General features: G+C 48.3%; 1 protein-coding gene across 2 annotated transcripts in view; it reads right to left on the bottom strand.

Moving 5' to 3' along the window:
• GALNT14 (polypeptide N-acetylgalactosaminyltransferase 14) overlaps nucleotides 1-23,074 on the bottom strand; it is a 236,785-nt gene that overhangs the window by 22,281 nt on the left and 191,430 nt on the right. For both annotated transcript variants that reach the window (XM_010360099.2, XM_030921778.1), the window contains exons 5-9: nucleotides 22,700-22,765; nucleotides 22,401-22,522; nucleotides 13,094-13,181; nucleotides 12,175-12,259; nucleotides 9,473-9,576 (exon numbers count right to left, since the gene is read on the bottom strand). In XM_010360099.2, coding sequence (XP_010358401.1) covers nucleotides 9,473-9,576; nucleotides 12,175-12,259; nucleotides 13,094-13,181; nucleotides 22,401-22,522; nucleotides 22,700-22,765 — 465 coding nt within the window. The remainder of the gene's footprint in view (nucleotides 1-9,472; nucleotides 9,577-12,174; nucleotides 12,260-13,093; nucleotides 13,182-22,400; nucleotides 22,523-22,699; nucleotides 22,766-23,074) is intronic.

Below are 23,074 nucleotides of genomic sequence, written 5' to 3' on the forward strand. Positions count from 1 at the left end.
CTAGAAAACCATGGCAAGGATGCAACAGAGGGGACCGAGTCCCCAGAAGGCCTCAGGGCAAGGTGTCCACAAAAGTTCCTTCCACAGTGAATGCAATTCTACCACTGGGGAAGAGCCACCTGAATCATAACCCAGGAGGAGAAAGTCTGTGCAGTTAATTAGAGCTGAAAGCAGCTCTAGAAAATGCTGGAAGCCTCAAAGCTGTTGTTGCTGGTGTCCCCTAGGTTTGTACACATACCCGTTTCTTCCTGGTTGGCTGCTGCTATGGGCCCTCAGAGAGGTGGGTGGGATGGAGTTAGCAGAGGCAGTTGTGATGAATGTATTTCTCCCCGGGACTACACCCGAGCTGGCTTGAAGTAGTGCTTCTGCCCTGAGAAGGAAGCGGTGGCATACCAAGGGGGGAGGGAGGGAATTTTATCACTGCCATTGGTTAAAATTGCCAGTGCATGGTGACATTCAAAAGCAGAATGACTGTTAGTGTTAATATTGCTCTTAAATTTTCTACAGATAATGTACCCCCTAACTGACTGCAGTGAGGGCAGGCTGCTTCCTGCATCCCACTGGGCCTGTTGCTGGTAGAAAAGGCAGCTCCCGATCTGTAGGTGTTCTGGTCTGGCTAATGCTTCTGAAGTCAAGCCCAGGTGTGTGGCTGCCCATGTGAGGGGCCACGGGGAAGCAGGCTGGGTGTTTAGGGGCAGGGAACAAGAATGCAGGTATTCTGGGGCCTTCATATCACATGTGTGTCCTGCACCCTGCTCTCATTCACCTGTCCCCAGCCACTCTTGCCTGTCATCTACCTGTCTCCTCCCACGTTTCCTTGGAAAGGCCCCTGGACTGAGGTAAGACTTCCTTCACTAGCCCTACTCCATCACCTTCTCTGCACCTGCCCCTCTGCCTACTGCTGTTCACTCCTGGGAAGCCTGGATTCCCCTAAGGGTGGGGACCATGTAGACTCAAGGAGGAAGAGAGGACTTCTCATGACTGCTACTGAATCATGGCAATAACATGGGGGAAAGGAACAGGAAGAACTTAGCTCCAGTCAGCAGGCCCAAGTCTGCAGTAACCGGCTAGCTGCAACCTTGGGCAACCTGCTTAAGCTCACGGAGGCCTGATTTACTCTTATGTCAAACAAATGTCATAAAAACACTCCACGGGACTGCCATCAGCATCAAATGAAACAGAATTTTGAGAACAACTGTGTAAACGCTAAGTGTGATTGAAAGATCAGCAGCAGTTACTATGAGACATCCCTCTGAAGCCAATCTCGTTAAAACATGGACATCACCCACCTGTGCCCCCTTTTAATTTGTTAGACGACTTACAGATGCTTCTTCCCATCTTCTGCCACACTGCAGGAGATACCTGAAATGTATGCACTTCACATTTGAGATTTCGACTCTCCATAAAGTCCCATGGTATAGCGGGAGTTGGCATTTGGTTGGGGCACTATTTGAATCGTTTTTCACATGAGTCATTGAGCAAAGAGTGAGCCAACTGCCTGGCACCCACATCCCCATCTTGCAGTAGCACATAGAGGAACCTGGAGGTCGGTGCGTGGAGTGGTGTCAGCACGTGTGAATTTCAGTCTCATGTCTGTGCTCCAATCGACTCCTCTCCAGAGACTCAAAACAGGGCCTGCTCCGGTTCCCAAAATGGAAAACCCTCCAATTCCTCAACACTAGAGATGGAGTCCTTGCTCGCTAGATTTAACTCACACATCTTGTGCCAGCTTTCTTCTAAAGATATGTATGGGTTTCATCTACAGTCTCTTCCTTTCCTTGTATTCAAATGAGACATATGTCCCTTTGCCTTTGCAAAGTGAATCCCTCCAACCTGTGCCTCCACCCCATGCTCCACCCCCATTCCCCACTAGCTGTTTCTTTTCCTGTGATCCCTCATCCCAGCTCTTTATTTCTCTCTGAATCTACTGATCCCTCCCTTCTGCCATGGGCATGCACAGGTCCCCAGCTAGGCCAGCACCTGGCCCTGATCCTTCTCTACCTTCCTTCTGGTCTCCCTATGTTCTTCTCCTACATCCCCTCAACGCTCTGCCTCTGAGCATTTTCCTGACACTGCTGTCGCCTCTGCTCCCAGAGTTCACCTTATGCTGAGGACTCACCTTCATCCTACCAGCCCCAACTCTGCCCCAGGCTCTGGCACCGACTTCCCAGAGGATTGGCTGAGGTATCTATTGAGGTGCACGGGACATTATCACACCCAAGACATCTCCTATGCCCTCGGCATCTTCCCACAGCCCGCTGCAGCCCTGCCTCCTCTAAACACATTCCTCCTCCTTCTAATTTTCTTATGTCTGTTGCCTTAGTACAAAAGTTGAGTATTGCAATTCTGCAAGCATTAGCCATGGGAGGAAAATGACCCCTTCATTTACTTCTGGGCCAGGCAGGCAGTAGCTGATGAGTCCTAACAACCCTGCTCCATTGTTATTAATGTTCCTATTTTGCGATGCAGAAGCAGCTCTGATAGGACAACTGAGAGCGAGGAGCTGGTGACATTCAAAAGCACGGAAGCTCATCTCCCCAACTCCAAAATCCATGCTCTTCCCCTGACACCACCCTGCCTCCAAACTGAACATCTTCCACCAGCCAGTACAGCTGTGGATGCAAAGATACCGACTTCAAGGTACTCACAAATTAACAAGAGTGACAAATATATAGTTAGCTGTCACATGCCTACCCTGTCAACTCACTCATCATGTCCATCTCAGGTCTCCTTCGGGCCAGCTGCTGCCGCCCAGAGGAACCTGCAGCCGAGATGAGTTAAGAGTGTCTCTACTCTGGAGTTCAGATTGTTATGCCTGGAATTATTGGAGGCACGTGTCTTGACATGGATCGCGGTGCTGCTGCCAGAGTCAAGAGGCAGTCTGAGGGATGCGGCTTGGAGTTTTCAGATTAGTGTGATGATTTATAGGGATGACAATGCAGGATATTTAAAACCTAGGCTATACAGGTGCTCTACCCTTATCTACATCACTGACTTCAAGGAAATGATGTGTATCCTCTCAGGACTGCAGGCCAGGCCTGGTGGTTCACAGATATCTGCTGAGACCTTTGGGACAGTCTTGAGTCCTGAGGTCTTGTGAAAGGGCTTGCACAAGTGCTAGCAGAAGTGCTGTAGATTCATGTGTGAGGCGGCGGACCTTCCAGGTACAGCTTAGGGCCTCTGATCTTTGAGGCTGCAGCACCTGCAGAGTCATCATTTCTGAAGTGAGGGAGGAGGGAACAAAAAAAAAATTTGTGTAGGGAGTTTGCAGGGGGTTCTTGCTGAGTCAGCGCCCACATAATCTCCCTGGTGATGAATGCCGCCTCACGGAGACCCACATCCACTTTAAATTCCAGGCATGGAGATGTGTAATTATTCCATCCTCATCTGGGGCACTCTTATAATCTTACTTTCTTTAAGCGTCAGGTAAATATTTGAGAGCAAATTGCCCTCCCGCCCTTCATTCCCCCCTCCTTCCTTCTGTCTCTCCATCAGCTGATCAGTAGTTCTTACCACTCCTCCCAGGGTCCTAGCCCTTCACCAGAACCAACTTCTACCTGGTAAGCCCATGAATGGTGGACACGAATTCAGGGGAGAAGGGGTAGCTTTCTCTCCAGGAAGCAAACCACGACTATTCACATGCCACTGCTTGGCCATACTGGTCAAGGTTCTAATTTCGTTTTATAGCCTGGTTTCTAAACAAAGGCAAAGAGAATTATTACACGTGGGTACCACATTTTAAATGGAGCCTCATATAATGTATATGTGTGTGTATTATATATACAATAGCATAGTCCATTCTACTTTTGGCCAAGTTTAAACCTCTATCTGAGAAACAGACACTCACCTGGCTATTGTCATTCATAAGTCCACACATATTTATGTACAATGGGGAACGTTACCTTTCAGTAATTTTTAAGTTCCCAGCATCTGCTGGGCTAGAAAGCAAGCTCTGTTATTACTCTTTAATGAACGAATGGACTTGAGTAGAGATAATCTTATTGGCCCACAAAACATCGCCTTGAATCTTTGAGCAAAACTGCATTTCACCCATGGCTGGGACAATCAAGTCTCCATCCACACCTCTTACTCTAGACAAGTATTGACCACAGGCATGCCACGATCTGCAATGGCCATACGATTGCAAATGCCAGGTGACACCTTTATCTTTCCATATTCTCTATTCAAACAGAGCAACCAGTGTCTGATGGGACTCAATTACACTTAGGGAAGTTGAGAAGCAGCAGGAAAGGACAGCTTCAAGGGGTCTCCCTTGGGCATGGGGCTTTAGTCAGTAGCCCAGACAAGGAACAGAGTGCTGGCTACATTAGCTTTACTCTCCATCTGGGGGAAAAGCTGACTTTCTATCACACTTGGGTGCTCTTCTCAAATGAGACCATGCCCCTAATCTTGAGCCACCAATCATGGAAAGGGTGAGGCTGAAAGAGAAAGTCAAGGAATAAACTAATCCAGCAGGTCACACATAATCCTCGCTTAACAAGCCTTGCTCTCTGAAAGAGAAGGCAGCTCACCCTGGTGGAGCACAGGCACTTTCATTAACTAATTAATCTTCGCAACAGCCCTGTGATGTGGGGCCTACTACCATTTTCCATTGCTGCAATAACAAATCCCCACAAACTTAGTGGGTAGGTTTGGCGGAGCCCTCTGCTCAGGGTCTCAGGCTGAAATCAAGATGTCAACAGGATGGCTTCTTTCTGAAGGCTCTGAAGATGAATCCACTTTCAAGCTCATTCAGGTTGTTTGCAGAACTCAGTTTTCCTTGGGGTTGCAGGACTGAGGTTCCCTTTTCCACGTGGCTGTCACCCTTGGGGCCTCTCTTGGCTACTTCCATGTTGCCCCCTCCAGCAGCTGTGGTCGGTCCCTCTTGGGCATCACATCTCTCTAGTTTCATCTGCTACTTCTCTTCTGCCACCAGCCTGAGAAACGTCTCTGCTTTGAAGGGCTCAAGTGTTTAATTGGGTCCACTCAGAAACGCCAGGGTAATCTCCTACCTTAAGGTCACTGATTAATGATCCCAAACACATCTGGGAAATCCCTTTGCTATGTAAGGTAACATCCTGACAGGTTCCAGGGATTAGGGTGTGGATATCTTTGGAGGTGGCTGTTGTCCCCATTACAGTCCCCATTACAATCTCCACTTTAAAGACTTAGAAACAGGCTCAGTGAGGTGACGTAACTTCCCCAAGGATGCCTAGCAATGGTTACAGGATTTAAACTCAGGCCTACGAATGCTTAATGATGTTTATAGGATTTAAACTGAGGCCTACCTGGCTCCACAGCCCACATTCTTCCCATAACACTCACCCACCCACCCACCCCCCGCCACACACATACTCACACACTCAGGAGAGCCAAGCATGACATAGCCTGGTGTCCCTGACTACATTCTGGGACAGGAGGTGGTGGTAGTTCCTCTCTGGGCCCCAACTCACCCTCTCTTCTCAGCAGTCTTTTGTGCCTGCTGTGCTTTGGAAATCCCCCATTCTAAATTCAGGAATCCCATATTTGCCCTTCATATATGTGCCAAGGGCTCCTTTTTGGAAATATGTACCACTTACATACCTACACACACACACACACCCCTACACACACACACAAGACTTTACACTAGGGCAACAGATTCCTTTTACACACACACACACACACACATGCATGTACTCTCTCTCTAACAGATTCCTTTTATCTCTAAAGACCAAAAGCTAAAAGTAGGATGCAGCTCAAAGTAGATACATTACATGTACACTGTGTTATGTAAATTGCAGTTTAAGCATCCAATTTTAATGCAAATCAACTTCTGAAAAAAAAAATCTAAAAGCCACATTTCCCTAACATCTGCTCATAGGCTGAAATGCACATGTAATGATCAAAACTATTCAGCTCACCTTAGAAATACTTTGGAAATGGTGGCACTGAGGTCAGGGCATGTGAGTGTGTGAGACACAGTTTTCACATGGCCACCGCAGCCAATCCATCAGTGGCTGCTTCTAACTCATGAAAACCAAGATGGGGTAGGGCGGGGGCAACATGCTATTGAGTAGGTCACAGTCACTCTGGCCAGAGCCTGTCCCAATCATCTCATGCATCTTTGTGCTGTGAAATAAAGACAACATGACATAAGCAAACATATCTAGAACACACAGAAATTCTATTACTTAGAAAGGAAAGATGTCTCTACCCGCTGCTATTGTCTTTAAAGGGAATCCTTAAACATGTCTCTGTAGGGCTCCATTTAATCCAGTGAAACTTATTTTAAATGGAGCCTCATATATATTGCCCTTCCCATCTTGAAACCCCTTCCCATTCAGTCTCTGGCTTTTTGAACCCACATTTAGTGAGCAGTTTCTACCATTGCTGGCTCAAGAATGCGAAGTTAGGTGAATGATCTTGCCTGTAAGGAGCCTCAGGTTTGGTAGAAGGCTGGGCGGCAGGCACAGACGAAGAAAGAGACAAACACATACAAGGGCTCTGTGCAGTGATGGAGAAGAGAACCCGGTGCTGAAGGGTGCACAGTGAGGGACTGGGTGGGCCAGAGGTAGGGCAGGGAAAGCTTCCTGGTTCTAGAGGAGGTGGCCCCAGGGCTGAGTCCTGCAGAAGGTCAGCTTCTGCAGCAGAGTGAGTTCGGTAGAAAAGGGAAGCTAGGTCGTAATAGTGGGTTGGGCTCACTCTGGGAAGGGTGGGAAGTTCTGTTGGTACCTCTGGACCTAAGGCTGAGGCAGGAGCCGACTGATGAGGCTGCAGAGGCAGGTGAGGCCAGGGGAGGGAGGGATCCAGCTGAGGAGTGTGGGAGTCCCCTTAGCACAAGAGGGAGCCACTGAGAATGCCAGGCAGGAAGCGGCGGGTAGGTTTACATTTCAAAACAAGCACTTTGGCAGGGGTGTGAGAGCTCAGATTCCATAGTACAATAGAGATAGAGGACCGCTGGGGAGAGTATTGGGGCAGATGGAGAGAAAGCGATGGATGTGAGTGATGCTGAGGGCAGTTGATCTGCAGGACTTGGTGACTTGGTGGGTAGGAGGCTCCTCCTGCCACACTCTGGAGCTGGGACTCCTTTCTTCACCCCTTAGTGCCATCTCCCCTTCGCAGCTGGAGTATCACTCGCACACCCCATCCAAATCCCTGATCTTCACCGAGACCCTCTTTCAAATTCCCCCTTCACGTACTCAGGTGCCTTGTTATCCCCACCTGCAGATGTAACACTGTCCAAGTGATACAGCCACCACTGGAAAAGCACTGCATTTTCTGGCATATAAAATGCCAAAAACAAAATCCAGAAATGGCTTTCAAAGTGCTGTTAGCTGGCTATAACATAATGGAATGTTGGGGTGGGGAAAAACGAAGTGTTTCCTGTGATAGCTGTTGGCAGTGCTTTTTTTGTGGTTTAAAAATTTTGTGATGGATTGTAAATGTCTCTCCCACACCTCCCAGCACCCTTTCCATCTTCTCTATTCCAATCAGCCCTTGTTGATGCCAAAAGAGTCGGAAGCCAGCTAGATGAGATTGCTACTTGATTTGAGCAGATGTGTGTTAACATTGCTATAAGGAAAGGTATTGCTACCGATACCAAAATGGACCAGACTGTGCCATCCTTGAAATTCATGCTGCCTGAATCCAAATAGAACTTCCATGTGGAAGAAGAATCATACTCACTTTGTGCAGTTCAAGAGGGCAGAACAAGCCCCGACAGACAGAAGATGGGGTAGCTGGGCTTTGACTTAGAAGAATTCTCTAATAGTTCAACAAAAAATTTATCTACAACAGAATATGCCAAACTGTGAAGGAGTGAATGCATCATTATAAGAAGCATTTCAGCAGAGATTGGATGACTGCTGTCTATAAGAAATGCTGTAGAGAGGATTCATCTGATGGCTGAGAGAAAGGCTGGAACAAATCACTAACTATAAGAAATACCGAGGTCATCAAGACATAAAAATGGGCTCCGCCCCATAAGAGAGAAATCCCTGCCCCACTGAGAACACCAAAGGTCCACCTGCTCCAAGTTCTCCTGGGCTGGTGCAGGCAGACCCAGCCTTGAACCCCACACTAACAGCACCCTATCACATTCCAGAAGGCCTTCGTGGGCTGGGTCCCAGGGAAGGGATTCGATTTTGTGCGGGTGTTGGGGTATTTTTTCTGTTTTGTTTGCTGGGCATCCAGTCTGGACCCTGTATGGCAGGAAACTGACTTTTCTGATGCATTTCACTACACTGCCCAGTTTGGGAGAACAGATGCTGTGGGTCAGGCCAGAAGCCATAAATTTCCAGGAAATAACTCTCAGTGACTGAGGGAGAAAGCCATGAAACACCCTGGAGGCAGAAACAGCAGAAAACAATGGCAGCGGACAATGCATGCATTACTGCTAAATGTTGGGATGTGCCCCATGGATCATTCTCTTGGCCTGCACCCCTGCTCAGAGAGCCCGTGCCAGACATGTGCCACAGTGCCCAGACAGGGGAAGGTCCTGACATTTTGGGATGCTTCCTTTTACTCTACCATGATGTGTTCATTCAACAAATAGTTACAGAGGGCCTCCTACCTGGCGGCCACTATGCTAAACACTGGAGACAGCCAGGAACAAAATGGACCCCAACCCCTGCCCTCATGCCACTTCTATCCTAGTGATCTCCTAGGTCTCACCTGCTGGAGGGAACTGACATGTATTATGCCTGCATGGTGTCAAGATTTTACACACTTACTTCAATGGCTTTTAACAACCCCAAGAAGTAGAGGTAGTATCCTGAAGTCACACCTTTAATACCAAGGGAAATGAGGTACTAAGTATCACTAGCTAGATGGAATGGGTCTTTCTGACTGTGCTGTTTCTCCTGTGGCTGCAAGCCTCAGCTCTATACCACCATGACCGGACACAACCATCTGTTTGTACAGTTTTGGGTCCTGTAACCCAGGCCCCTTCCTCACCCCTTCCTCTCCCACTATAAGATAAGGGTGAAATGTCCCCAGACCCTCCTCATTATCCAAAACTGAGTGCTGCAATCAGAGAAGCCAACAGACTTTAATGGATGTTAATGGATGTCACTGTTGTTCCTGTTCCTCATTCTTTCTCCTCAAGCTCCTTCCCACTCCGAATTTTCAAGTGTATCACTCCTAGCTCAAGCCGGTACGTGACCCCTCAGACTTGGTGTTCTTCCTTGGTCTTCCTGGCTCTTGCATCTCAGCTTTCCCCTAACAGTCTGTCAGAGCGTGTTTCCCGGTCCTCAACATCCATGTAGCCCCATGGAGAGATTCCCTTGTTATCAACGCCCTCCAACAACTATTCCTTTAGCATCCTACTGGCTTTACCCCAAAAGAGTAACTCACCATCTCCCAGGACCTCATCCCAAGCACGTGTGACTCTCTGACAGCTTGGTGCTGGATCCAAAACCACAGAGGTCCCCGCCCCAGCCCCCAGGGTGTATAGAACAGCATAGGTCAGGATGCAGAGGCAGGGACTCACCAAAGTTCTCCCCACCCCAGATGTCCATGTCCATATCATATTTCCCCAGGTAATCAAACCAAGCTTTGTCGATCACGAAGAGCCCTCCAGCTATGATAGGAGTCCTGTGCATTTGGGAGAAAAAGAGAGGGGATCAGTTCTAGTGGGGGGATCACTCTCAAACTCTTCAGCCCCTTGAGTCTGAAATACCCATTTCCTATTTGGGGAAAGAAAACCCCACTGGGGGAAGAAAACTCTCATTTCCTTCCCATTTCTGTTCCTCTCGAGAAGGGCCAGTACATTTTCTAGTTACCTAAAATGAGAACAAGCTCCAGGGATTTTCCCTGTGATTATAAATCTCCTGACCTTGCAGACAGGCAAATTAACTCATTAGCATACCTCCCATGGGGACACAGGGCTCACTCCGGACCCCAGCTATTCCGATGACCCAGGGAGCTTCCCCCAGCCTCTTCCACAGGATCCGCACAGCAGGGCTCTCTTGGGAGCTCTGTTACTGGGAGAAGGGACAGTGGGCTACCGACCATGCAGAGGAGAAGGGCTGAGGCAGCACTTGGTAGCAGCACATCTGCTTCCTGAAACTGGGCTCTCTCCTTTTCTTTCCTCTTTATGCCTCTGTTATGGGTTGAATTCCTTCTTAGAAAGATATGCTGGAGTCCTAACTCCCCAGTATCTTAGAATGTGACTGTAATTGGAGACAAGGTCTTTACAGAGGTAATCAAGTTAAAATGAGGTAATGAGCCCAATATGACTGGTGTCCTTATATAAAGGGGAAATTTGGACTCAGAGACAGACACACAGAAGGAAGAGGATGTGAAGAGATACAGGGAAGACACGGCCATCTATTGGCCAAGGAGAGAGGCTTAGAACAGCCCTCAGAAGGAAGCAACCCTGTGGACACCTTGATCTCAGACCTCTCCTCCGGAACTGTGGGATGATACATTTCAGTTGTTTAAGGAGCTCCGTGTGTGGTATGCTGTTACAGCAGCCCTAGCAAACTCACACATCCTCATATTTTTTTTCCTTTTCTTGGCCCCAGTTCCCAACCTTCCCTGCAGAGATGCCAGAGAAATGCCTGAAAAGGGGCTACCAAGGAAGGCAGGAGGTGAACAGATTCCAAGCTAATAATCAGTGGCTGGGTAGGTGGGCAAACCCTCAAAGACCTGGCCCCCATTCAGTGGATCCAGAGGGTGAAGGGAGTTTTCTTCCATATCAAACAAGGAATTGATGGACAGCTGGTCAGAAGCCCAGGTCTCCTGATGCTGCCACATCCTGCTGTTCCCTGAGAACTGGCTTCATCCTGGGAAACAAGTGCCCTCTGATGAGCAGAGCTGTCCCACAAGAAGAGAACTTGTCCTGAGAACGATACCCCTGGGACAGAGGCAGGAAAACCCCATGGGAGTTGCACAGCATCACCTTGACCCTTTGCTCTTCCCACGCCCACACCATGCACTGCCGCTGGTGAGGAGCTGATATGAGCTGTGTGATGCTCAGCATAAGAAGAAGCTCCTCGTCCCTCTCCCTTTACAAATGAAGGACTTTGTCCCAGGTGCCATCTGGCTCCAATCTCCCTCTTGGTATCTGTCCAAATAGAGAAGCCTGGAGGAGCAAGGAGGGGCCGTCAGGTAGATGAGACCAAGGTCCTGCCCCACAGTAGAATTCTCAGAGTCCCCACCCCCATCTGGAAGGTCACCATTCATATTCCCATTTTTGGCTCTTGCTGGTCCCTTTGTCCTCAATTTGACTTAAGCCAATGCACCAAAACTGATTAAATATTTACTATGTGCTAACACCAGAGACACAGTGATGCCTTTGGTTACTCCTGGGCATCCCTAATCTGGACTGAGAAATCCAGTGGCCTCTGTTTCTATCCATGCACTTCTTATTCTCCTGCTGCCCCGCCTGAGGCAGATTTGTTTTAGCTTAAGTATTCCCAAGAGGCCTGGAACGGCCAGGAACGACTTACTGTCCAGTAGGTAGGACACCAAGACTATCACTCTTGATGCTGAGACCACAGGCTCCCCTGTGTGGTGGCCACTTGCTGAGACCACAGGCTCCCCTGTGTGGTAGCCAATTGCTCTATTCTACTTCAAGCCCTCAGCTGGCCCCCAGGCCCCATGCAAAGCCCTAGCCACCATATGCTGTGGGTCACAGTGGGGCCTGGAAAAGAGGATGTGGGTCAGGACAAAGCCATCCACAGCCCGGCAAAGCTTCCAGAGTTCAAGCCACTGTCATGTTCCTGTAGAGAACAGGGCAGCTGTGCTTATGAACACGTCACAGTGGCCTTCATATTGCCCTCCACTTATAGCAGCGGCTGACTCAATTTTCCTGGGCTGAATTCTGACATCCAAGACCCTGGGACTTTGCTCCTGACCCTAAAGGACCATCTTCCCCCTCATTAGAGGCCCAATGGGACCATTCAACCAATGTTGGGCTCCGACATTAGCAGGAGGCACAAGGACATCACGGCATGTGTGAAAGTGGGCAGCACACCTCAGCACCGGCTCTGCCGGCCCCCATCCCCTTAGCGAGAAGTCCCCAAGAGGATAGAAACCTCCTAAAATAAAGGCAAAAGTGGAGATGGCCTGGCAAAGGCTCCCTTTGTCTGCTTGATGCTTTGACATCTGATATTGAGCACCTCCCTACGCTCGACAGGATTCAGTGGCGATGGTCCACCCACCCCTGCACAGACCCTTCCCACTTACCTGATGGGCTCTGTGGGGTCCAGGCGCCGAGCCTTCTGCTCTGGGGAGAGCTGCTCCCACTGGAAGTGGAGGCTCCAGTCAAACCCTACAACACAGCACCAACCCACTTGTTTTGGTCTCTCAAAAGCACTTGCTCATTCTGCACCTTCTCCAGAGGTCATGAATACACCCAGGTCCTGGAGAGGCAGGTCTCAAAGAGGCCAGTGCCTGGATTACAGGTTTCCTTAGGCTGACCAGCAGCATGGCTGTCAAAGCTCCACTCACAGCTTCCTGCTCTTCCTTTACCCACTACTGCCTCTCTGAGCCTTCTCTGCTGTGTAGGGTTAGAAATAAAGGGCAGGGGATAAAGAGCTAGGGGTAGGGCCTGAGGATGACAGGATGGATAGTCATGGAATGTGGGCCTCGGCACTGAGTCTCAGGAAGGTGTGAGCAGGAGGTTGGTGAGAGGCTCCTAGACTACCTGAGCCACCTAAAAGTCATTCTTGCAGTGGGGGCAACAGTGGGTCCTGTGTGGAAAGCTGGGGTGGGTCTCCCCAAACATGCTCCCCTCCCTAAAGTCCCTACTCCTGTTAACAGAATAATCACATGTCTCTAGGAGAGGGTGGTACTCGCTGCTGGCATCAGAGCAATGCAGGCCGCATGTAGCTGGGAAATCCTTGCTCCCTTCATGTTCTTGGGCCCTGAGGTGAGCCCAGTCTTAGAGCTGGAGCTCTGGGTGCTGGGAGCATCCTGCCTACTCCCTAGCCCTTCCATCCACAGTCCTGGTGGTAAGGGCCAAGCTAAGGTAATTATAGTGCAGGTTGCACGCTGAGCTTTCTCGACAAGCCACTAAGAGCTTTTCCTTCACTCTCCCCACTTAAAAGCAGTGACTGGGAGGAAAAGAAATCCTTACTGGGGAGGAAGTGTCAGCCTGACTCACCCCCTCTGAGCTCCGAGGCAGACTCGATGTAGGTGAAGGTGTCCAGGTTAATGATATCGATCACAGGGCACACCACCCGCGTGTAGTCCTGTAAGACAACAGACCCGCACTCAGCTTATGGAGAGGAGCCCAGCTGGGAGTCACGGAGCTTGGGATGGCCTCGTGAGGGTAGTGCCAGAGATGAGTTTTGTGGCCTTCACAGAGTCCTTTCGTCTCTGGATCTTAATTTTTCCATCTATAAAAGGGAGTACTGGGCACTGGAACCTCTCCAGTTCTGATGCCTAAAATGCTAAGAGGTTTTCCTTGACCGCTGGGACCTCCCTGCAACAGTGGCCATCTAAGAAAGGTGGACATGATGGAGGCTGGCTGGGGAGTATTGCACACCCAGAAAGGGGAAATCGAGAAGAAGGGGCTCCAGAATGCCTTCACCATGAATGGGGCTCTAGGAGGCAGAGGACATAGTCAGGTGGTGATACGGTTTGGATCTGCGTCCCCAGTCAAATCTCATGTTAAATTGCAGTCCCCAGTGTTGGACGTGGGGCCTGGTGGGAGGTGACTGGATCATGGGGGTGGATTTCTCATGAACGGTTTAGCACCATCCTCTTGGTGCTGTTCTGGTGATAGACAGTGTGTTCTTCTTGTGAGATCTGGTTGTTTAAAAGTGTGTGGCACCTCCCCACTCATTTGCTCTGTTCCTCCTGCTCTGGCCATGTGACCAGCCTGTTCCCCCTTCACCTTCTGCCATGATTGTAAGTTTCCTGAGCTCTCCCCCAAAGCTGAACAGATGCCAGCATCATGCTTCCTGTACAGCTTGTGGAACCATGAGCCAATTAAACCTCATTTCTTTTATAAATTATCCCAGTCTCTGGTATTTCTTTATAGCAATGTGAGAATGGACTAATACAGCTGGGAAGGTGACCCCAAGACTGCAGCCCCAAGAAGCAAAACCGTACACCCATGGTGCTTCATTCTAGGCCTGTGGTTTATGGATAAGTTGATGAATAGTATCTCCCAGAGTCCTAGTTTTAATTGTCCCCTGCAGATGAATAGTCACAAATGTGTACCAGGCCCCGACTTTCCTCTTAGCTTCCAGACTCAGACACAATATGCCATTGGGCCACCTCCATGTGAATTTCACTCACCCTTCAAAGGTTGGCTTCATTATCTTCTCCCCAAACATGCTCCCTTCCTTAAGTTCCCCTATTTCTGTTAACAGAGTCATCACCTGTCTCCCCTCCCCGCAGCACTAAATGAAGAAGCTTCACCCAGCCCATCAACCAGACCAAATCCTGCTGGTTCTAACTCCAAAACTGCTCTTTGAGTTCAGTCTGCTTCTCCTCCATCCCCTCAAGCCTGGAGTACTACAGTGGACTCCTAAACCCAACCCCACTCTATCTCCTGCTCTTCCCCTTTTATTCCACATATGGCTGCCAAAGTTGTCTTTCTGATTTGCAAATCTGACTCTGCCACTCAGCTGCTAAAAACTTTAACTGCCTCTAAGATAAGTACAAACTCCTTAGCATAGCATCCCAGACCATCAAGAACAGGCCTGTCTCTAGCTTTCCAGCCTCATTACTTGCTATGTCCCTCAGGCCACCCCATCTATAGCATCAAAATCATATAGCGGGAAACATTTTCAAAATATGCAAGCCTAAGTCACCAGCTTCTTGGAGCCATCAAGCCACTGTATATGTATTTTTCAAAATTCTCATTTCTGGGTGAGTAGCCCTGTACCCGATGTGCAGTGAGGAAAACTCCCCACATTGCTCAGAGAGGTGTCAATGAGCTGTGAATACTGAAAATTTTGGACAGCTAAACGGGAATCAGACAGCCCATCAAAACCAGCAGGTCCCCGGGAACCAGGCAGGACTGCTTTTCCAATCCTCTGCACCAACAACCCTTTGGCCAGCACAGGCAGGAACCTCTGTTTCTCCTTGAAGCCATTTAATTTCCTGGTTCAATCTTTCCCCCAAATGAGGTTGTCTTCTTATTTTAAACTCTAGATTCACTGAGTGCCTGATTTTAAGTTCACAGACTTAATCTGGCCCTCAGCCTCCCACATGTGACTCATTCTGACAGTAACAAGGTGCCTCTGAAAACCAATTGGCCCACATGGAAAGAAATGCTCATTTTCAATGCATGACTTCTACCTCTGGGATGTCACAGATGGTTCATTCACAGTCAGCACTGCACCTGCCCAGCTGCCACAGTTCCTCTGGGGCTCTTGGGCCACTGTCATTGTGTCTGCAGATCTGTCCACAGGATCCATATGGATTCACACTGCAGGCACACACACCACCATCCATACAAATACCTGTACATGCACACACAAATACACACACAATTGTTCCTTAAATTCTGAAATGACCTCAGAAGTTCAGAGATATCTTCTGTATGTCTGACAAAGTCTTGATTTTGCCTTTGCTTTGAGCTTTGGGGCCTCTGCAGCTGTACTAGGGACTTCTGTGACTCTTATGCAATAAAGAATTAACCATGCCCAAAGATACATTTGGCCCTTGCCCAGCTCCCAGGAGGTAACCTCTAACCCCTTGGAATGTCCTGCCTAGAAGAGTGTCTTTGTTTGCCTGGGGCTGTGGGTTACACCAGATAATCTATGCTAACAATGTGGTTTATAGTGAAGACCTTGGGCCATCTGGTACCAAGTCAACTTGACCTCTGGAAAGGCATGGAGATCATGAGGTAGTCAGCCATGTCTATTTACTGACCCCCAATAAAAACCCTGGATATCGAGGCTTGGGGGAGCTTTCCCCTTTGGCAATACTCTGTGATGTTGCCTCATAACCTTGCTAGGAGAAGTAAGTGGTATCTGTACAACCCACTGGGAAAGGACAACTGGAAGCTTGTGTCTGGACTCTTCCTGTGCACCTTTACCCATTGCTGTTTTAATCTGTATCTTTTCACTGTAGTTAAACCATAACCATGATTCTAACAGTTTTGCTGAGTCCTCAGTCCTTGTAGCAAATTATTAAACCTGAGGGTAGTCTTGGGCACCCCCAGATTGCAATCCTGTTTTGCTTTGACTTAAAAAAAAAATCTTTCCCCAGTATTTAAAAACTGCAATGGAAAATAAAATGCTGGTTGCTTACTTTGGTCACAGACTTCCCCAGAAGCCATGCATGGGCTCTGCCTCCAGGGCTGCAACAGGCTCTGGTGCACTCCTCCTATAAGCGCTGAGGGGTTCTGTCCTTCTATTATTCATGTCATAGCTCAGTTGTGGCATTTGCTTGGCTGAGAGTCTTGGAGGCCAGATAGGTACTGAGGGATATTTGGGGCTAAGTACACATAAAGCTATGACCTTGAATAGGCCTGCAAGAGGCTTTATAAATGAGTCACCAAAGCCAGGACACAACCTCTCTGAGTGCCCTGGGAGGTCAGTACCTGCTCTGCTTTTGTATCCCTCAGCCCCAGCCCAAAGCCTGGTGGGTAGCAGGTGTTCAATCTGTGCTTGCTAAAAGAGGGCATCTATTAGCTCCCTCTAAGGACACTGTGTCAGTGCTGCCAGCAAGCAGTTGGGTCAATTATAGCTGAACAAGATGGCTTCTCCTCCTGTAGGCTGGGTGATGGAGGGACTCTCAATTAAAGCACCGAGGCACACTGAGCTCTCTGTGTGCATGCCCCAGCAGGATGTATCTTTAAAACAAGGTCCATGCTTAGGCTCAAGCAGGCAGCTGGTGGAACCCTCGCAGATCCTGGACCACACTCCCTCCTCTCCCCTCCTCCAAGCAAATCCAAGCCCCTACTCTCCACTCAACTCCTATTCAACCCTCACCAGGATCAACTACAAAAGGCTGAATGCATCAGCCCATGGCCATCTATCACTCCTGTCATCAGGCCTCTCATTTCTCCACTGAGTCACGTAATTAAAACCATCTTGTGAATGGGCAATCATAAAGCTCCTAGAGACGTCCACTCTTGTGATCAACCAGCACTCCTGAGTACTTACTGCGGTTTAGGAATCGTGGCAGGTGCAAGGATGAGTAAGACCTCACAGTCTAGGGAAGGTGAGGGCAGGTGAATAGATGGTTCTGATGTGGGTATAGACACACAGCCTGGGGGCGTCTAAGCTGGCCTGAAGGGAGGAGCGGGGAACACAGGGAGGAGTCCCCAAGGAGGTGACATTGTGGGGCAAAGACAAGGACACCTGGGTTGACAGGACACCTGGGTTCCCATTCTGATTCTGCCATCTAGAATATGTGTGACCTTAAGTAAATCAGCCAGCTCTGGGGACTCTTTTTCTTCATCTATAAAAGAAAGACAAACTATTATTTGCAAAACTATCCTGCCTCTCTAACTGGGCTTTGTGAGGAAACAAGAGAGAAAGGCATGTGAGAAGGCTTTGAAGAATATGTAAGCTATGATTTATATAAATTTACCAAATGCTTTGCAGAGATTGGAGTTTCTTAAAATCTTTTTTTCCTACTAAAGAACTATGTGGATAAGGAGAGTGAAAAAAAAAATAAGCTTATGTTTAAAAAAAAACCCCAACTTGGTACTTGTTTCAAGTATCATCATGTAATTGAAAGGAAAAGAAGGAAAACTGGGGAGGTTTTCAATGTGGAAAACACCAGCTGAGGACAGCGGATGACAGCTGAAGCCCAGCCTCTTTCTTATCTCTTTCTATTTTTGAAAATCCCAAACTCCAATTACAGCTTAAAATTTCCACTTCCACTCACAGGATCAAATCATGTCCTACTCTGAGACAAGACACATCCAAAGACACCAGGAAACACAGGCTGATGCATGCCCCCACTCCCTGTCCCCAAAGGGCTGGCCCAGAGGAACTGTTCCAGGTCATTAAAAGAGTCAGAGTCACACCAACATGGCACAAGTATACATAGGTAATAAACCTGCACGTTATGCACATGTACCCTAGAACTTAAAGTATAATAAAAAAAAAAAGAAAGAAAAGAAAAAAAAAAAAAGAGTCAGAGTCTTAGCAAAAACCTTTGCAGTCCACAAGGCCTCTGCAGACCTGGGAGGGTGAGAGCTGGACCATGGCTCCTGGGTTTGTCTCTTCGCTAATCTCTTTGCTACAAAAGCTTTAGCTCAGATGGGGGTGAGGACCCCAGGAGCTTAGCTTAGGAGGAGAAGGAGCGTTGGCAGCAAGCAGACATTGCTCACATTCGGAAAGGAAGAGATGAAGGCTTTGCCTGAGCAGCAGGTAAGGCTGGCCATGGATGTAGAAAGGATAGCACTTTTCAGAGAGGGTTTCTGAGATGAACTTGGGGCCACTGGGACGGAAAGGGCTTCACAGGTTCATTAACTGCCCAAGGAAAGCAAGGCTCCCTTAACACATTCCGCAGGGACAAAATCAGCCTGGGGATCCCTGCAGGTTAAGCATCAAATTACCATATGAGCCAGCAGCAATTCACATATGCACCCCAAATAATTGAAAACAGGAACCCAAACGAAACCTTGTACACAAATATTTATAACAGCGCTATTCACAAAAGTAAAAAGGTGGAAACAACCCAGGTGTTCATCAATGGATGGATGGATAAACAAAATGTAGCATACACAGGCTATGGAATATGATTAGCCATGAAAATGAATGCCAATACACGCATTCATACTTGAAACAGTATGCCAATATCCATACAACACGGATAAAACCCAAAGATACGCTAAGTGAAAGGAACCAGGATCAAAAGGCCACATGTTGTGTGATTCCATTTATATGAAATGGGCACAACTGGCAAATCCATTGAGACAGAGAACGGATTAGCAGTGACCAGGAGCAGGGTGAAGAGGAGAATGAGGAGTGAGTGATTGCCAATGGGTATGAGGTTTCCTTTTGGAGTAATAAAAACTTTTCCTTTTGGGGTGATGAAAACTTTTAAAATTAAGTAGTGGTGAAGATTACACAACCCTGTGAATATATTAAAATCACTGAATTGCCCACTTTCAAAAGGTTAAAATGGTAAGTTTCATTACATGTATTTTGGCATGGGCACAGCTCTGGGCAGAGAGCTCCTGGGTTCAGGTCTGAGTCTTTACCATGACCTCACCTAGCAGCCCCCAACATCCAAGGAGACCTGGGGTCCCAAGAACTTCAGTTCCAGGGTGCATGGCCAGCAAACTGAGAGGGGAAGGGGTCTGATCAGAGGCAGAGGTCCTGAGGGGTGAACAGCCTGAGGAGAGACAGAAGTGCCAAGTGTGCACTGCACCATGCCCTGGACCTCAGCCCCTCATTTCCTTCTCAGAGATGAACTTCTTGACTGCAAGTGTACAATACAACGCATCTGCCATTCTCTCGGCAAGGAGCAAGCTGCCTTAGAAACGTTGCTCGGAAAATGCTTATGTATAACATTAAGGGAAAAAAGCAGAATACAAAAATCATATAAATACAGTATTATAATAACTATTTAAAAAGACACTTTCTACAAAGGCAAAAAGATCCTGAATGGAAAGAAATGTTAACAGTGGAAGTCTTTGCATGACAGAGTTTTGGTTGATTTGTTTTCATTCTACGATTCCATATTTTCCAAAATGTCTGCAATGACCATGGGTTACTGTTGTAATGGAAAATGAGAGGTCGCAGCCTCCTCCATCCTCTGCCAAGGAGTTTTCCATTATACCACAGTCCCTGAGTTTGAAATCCACTTTAAAAATATGACCTTAGTTTAGGTAAGGAATACCTTGTCTCTTCTGTGTAAAATCCCCTGTAAACAGAGACACTATCTCCACCTCCCACCAGTTTCTTCCCAGCTAAGCACTCCTAGACTTAGTTCTGATTCTGCAACCTTAACCTTTAGTTTTTGTTTACCATACTGCAGTTTCCTTTTAACTCCAGGCATGAAGGGCAGCAGGATGACATAGCTGACCCTAGGGTAGTGTCAACAACTCACAGGCAGAAAGACTTTTTTGGGGAGGTAAAGGTTCCTGCTGGGGAGTAGAGTTCCTCTACTTCCATAAACAGGAGGTGCGCAAATGTCTTCCGTATTTCTTCCTCACAAATGAATTCCTTCCCTTTTTTTTTTTTTTTCAGACGGAGTCTTGCTCTGTCACCCAAGCTGGAGTGAAGTGGCATGATCTCGACTCACTGCAACCTCTGCCCCCCTGGTTCAAGCGATTCTCCTGCCTCAGCCTCCCAAGTAGCTGGGACTATAGGTGCGCACCACCACACCCAGCTAACTTTTTATATTTTCAGTAGAGACGGGGTTTCGCCACGTTGGCCAGGATGGTCTCGATCTTCTGACCTTGTGATCTGCCCGCCTCGGCCTCCCAAAGTGCTGGGATTACAGTCATGAGCCACCGCACTGGCCTAATTTCCTTCTTTCTAGAGTTTTTGTGGTTGCTTCTACTTGCAGTTACGTAAACTGTGCTTCCCTTTACTGGAGGTCATTTGTGAACCAGTGTGGTACCAGTGCACAAGGAATCCAGCGGGCCTTACTAAGCAGGGTATGGATTCCTTTACACAGCCCATTCCAACCCTTGGGACTCTGCTCAAAACAGGTGCTCAGGAAATGTCTGTTGATTCATTTATGGGTAGGAAGCAAGCTTGATTTTCTCCTCTTCCAACCATAACACCTCCCCATGGCATCTGGTTTTTTATTATCATTTCCGAACACTGAGCACCTACTCTATGACAGGCAGCGTGGCCACAAGGAGGCATTGGTGCCCGCATTGGATTTGTAAGCTATTAGGGGAGGCAAAGGACTAACCTAGAAGAGGAAATGGTGGGTCAAGGGAGCAATGACTGCCAGGAATGATCCTAGCTGGCCACGAAGTCAGAAAAGACTGCCTAGAGGAAGGGAGCCACGGACAAGGCCCCACAGAGCAAGGGGGTTTGTGGAGAGGAGGGGAAAGGCATCCAGGAACAGGAAGGGCTTGGACAGAGCTGGAGCAATGGGAATGTCAGGGCATGTCCAGGGACAAGGGGCTGCAGAAGAGAGCACGGAGGGAGGGGTGCATTTGGAAGGGACTTCAGTGCCAGGAGAGGCCCTTCAACGGGTATCTGTTCATGGCAACATTTCCCAATCGAGACCTCTTTGCCTAGGAGATATCAAAAAAGAGTAGGAGAGGAGACTTTTCTTTTTCCTCTTTTTTGTTTTTGAGACCGACTTTCACTCTTGTCGCCCAGGCTGGAGTGCAATGGTGCAATCTCAGCTCACTGCAACCTCTGCCTCCTGGGTTCAAGTGATTCTGGAGAGGAGATTTTTCTAAACAACACTAAGTGGACGACGAGCCATCCCAATCTCAGAAAAAATGGTTACTGATAGGCCTTAACATCTAGGCCCATGTGACAGAACTTTGTAAAACCCACTGAGGTTCTCTCTTTGGAATGAACAATGTTGGGAAGGATTTCCTTGTTTTCTTCTGAGCAGACGACATAGCTTATTCTTCAGTCCTCTTAACACTGTCATTATGCAGGTAGGAATTTAGGAGCTACCATGAAGAATGAGCAGGAAATAACCACAGCACAGGGAAGATGCTGTTGAGGCAATGCCAGGGATCTGGTGCTGGTGGTACCAAGCAGAAAACATCAGACCTAGTGATGTAATTGCCCTGTTTCCTCTTCAGTGAAGTGGGTATATTCAAAATACCTGACCTCCTCCTTCACATAATGGCTATAGGAGTCAATAACTCAGGAAGAGGAACGTACAGTACAAATGCTAGTCATTGAATTGATACTGCCATCTGCAATTGCCACACATTCTGTAGTCAGTAGGGAAGTGGATAGACTTCAGGGAATATAAAATAATAAGAAAAATTAAATTTCCTTTCACTTTTTGGGGAGTAATTGAGACACTGGAGGAATGAAGCATCCAAATTGTAGAGTAATTTAAGGGCAAACAGGGGCAAGGAATTCAGGTCTCTTAGCATCTAGCCTGCCTGCTTGGTGTAGCCTTTGGGTGAGGGTAGAAGTAAGACAGAGGCCCCAGGAATTAGGGGATGAACCCTGGTTAGGTTTGCTGCCTCCTTTCTATAAAAGACGCCCATAAGGGTTCCCATTCTGGAACCTTCTGCTCTCCGGTAGAACCAGTTCTGGGCAGTTCATTCCTGCCCAAGAAACTGCATACGTTATGTCCCAGCTGTCCCAAGTGCAAGCCTGCTCTGGGTGACAGTCCCAGTCATAACACATCCCGGTCCTTGCTCCACCACTGATGCCGTGTGACCTCACACAGGCTGCTCTACCTTAGTTCCTTCATCCATAAAATCAGGACTGCGATCTGTTCTGCCCACCTCCCAGAACTGGGGGTGCATATGTGAAGTAATGAGCTTGAGAGAGAGCCTGGAGAAAGCTGGGGCATGAGGCCTGGCCCTGCTCCTCAGCCTCACTCACCTCTTTGACCCTGTGCAACAGAGGCTGGAGCCAGTCCCTGTTCACCTCACAGTGGCTGTCAAGGAAAGTCAGAGTGGTGCCCTGGGCAATGTCAGCGCCCCGAATCCGGGACCGGACCAGACCTGCAGTCAGGAACAAATGACGAAGTGGGTGTCACTGTCACTCCATTGTCCAGCAAGACTAGGGAGAAGCCACCCAGCATTCCCCACTGACACCCCAACACACACACACACCATCACACCTTCGACCCCCGCACACTGACTGACCCTGGAGGCTCCCGCACAGCAGCTCAGACCTACCTTGTCGTTCATTATTGCGCAAGCATTTCACCTTGGGCAACTTGATGAGCTGTTTGCAGTCATCAGCTGCAAAGACAAAAGGTTAAGCCAATTGAGAGTCTGGGGATGGACCTACATGTTACAACTGTGTGCATTGCAGGTGAACCTGAAGGGTAGGTGATGCAGCCCTGCCCACTGTCCCCTAATTGCAGAGCGCAGTCCTGACTCCAGGGTGTTTCCAGGCTGTGAGGGGCTGACAAATCACTGCTGTCATACAAGGCGGCCAGCCTAGGGCAAAGAGGCCTCAACTGGGCCACTTTGGAACAGGTCAGTACACAGTGGCACCTGTATACTTGCTTGAAAATGTTCCAGGTGGAAAATCCTGGCCTAGTCACC

This window comes from Rhinopithecus roxellana, chromosome 17 (genome assembly GCF_007565055.1).
Source record: "Rhinopithecus roxellana isolate Shanxi Qingling chromosome 17, ASM756505v1, whole genome shotgun sequence".
Lineage (NCBI taxonomy): Eukaryota > Metazoa > Chordata > Mammalia > Primates > Cercopithecidae > Rhinopithecus > Rhinopithecus roxellana.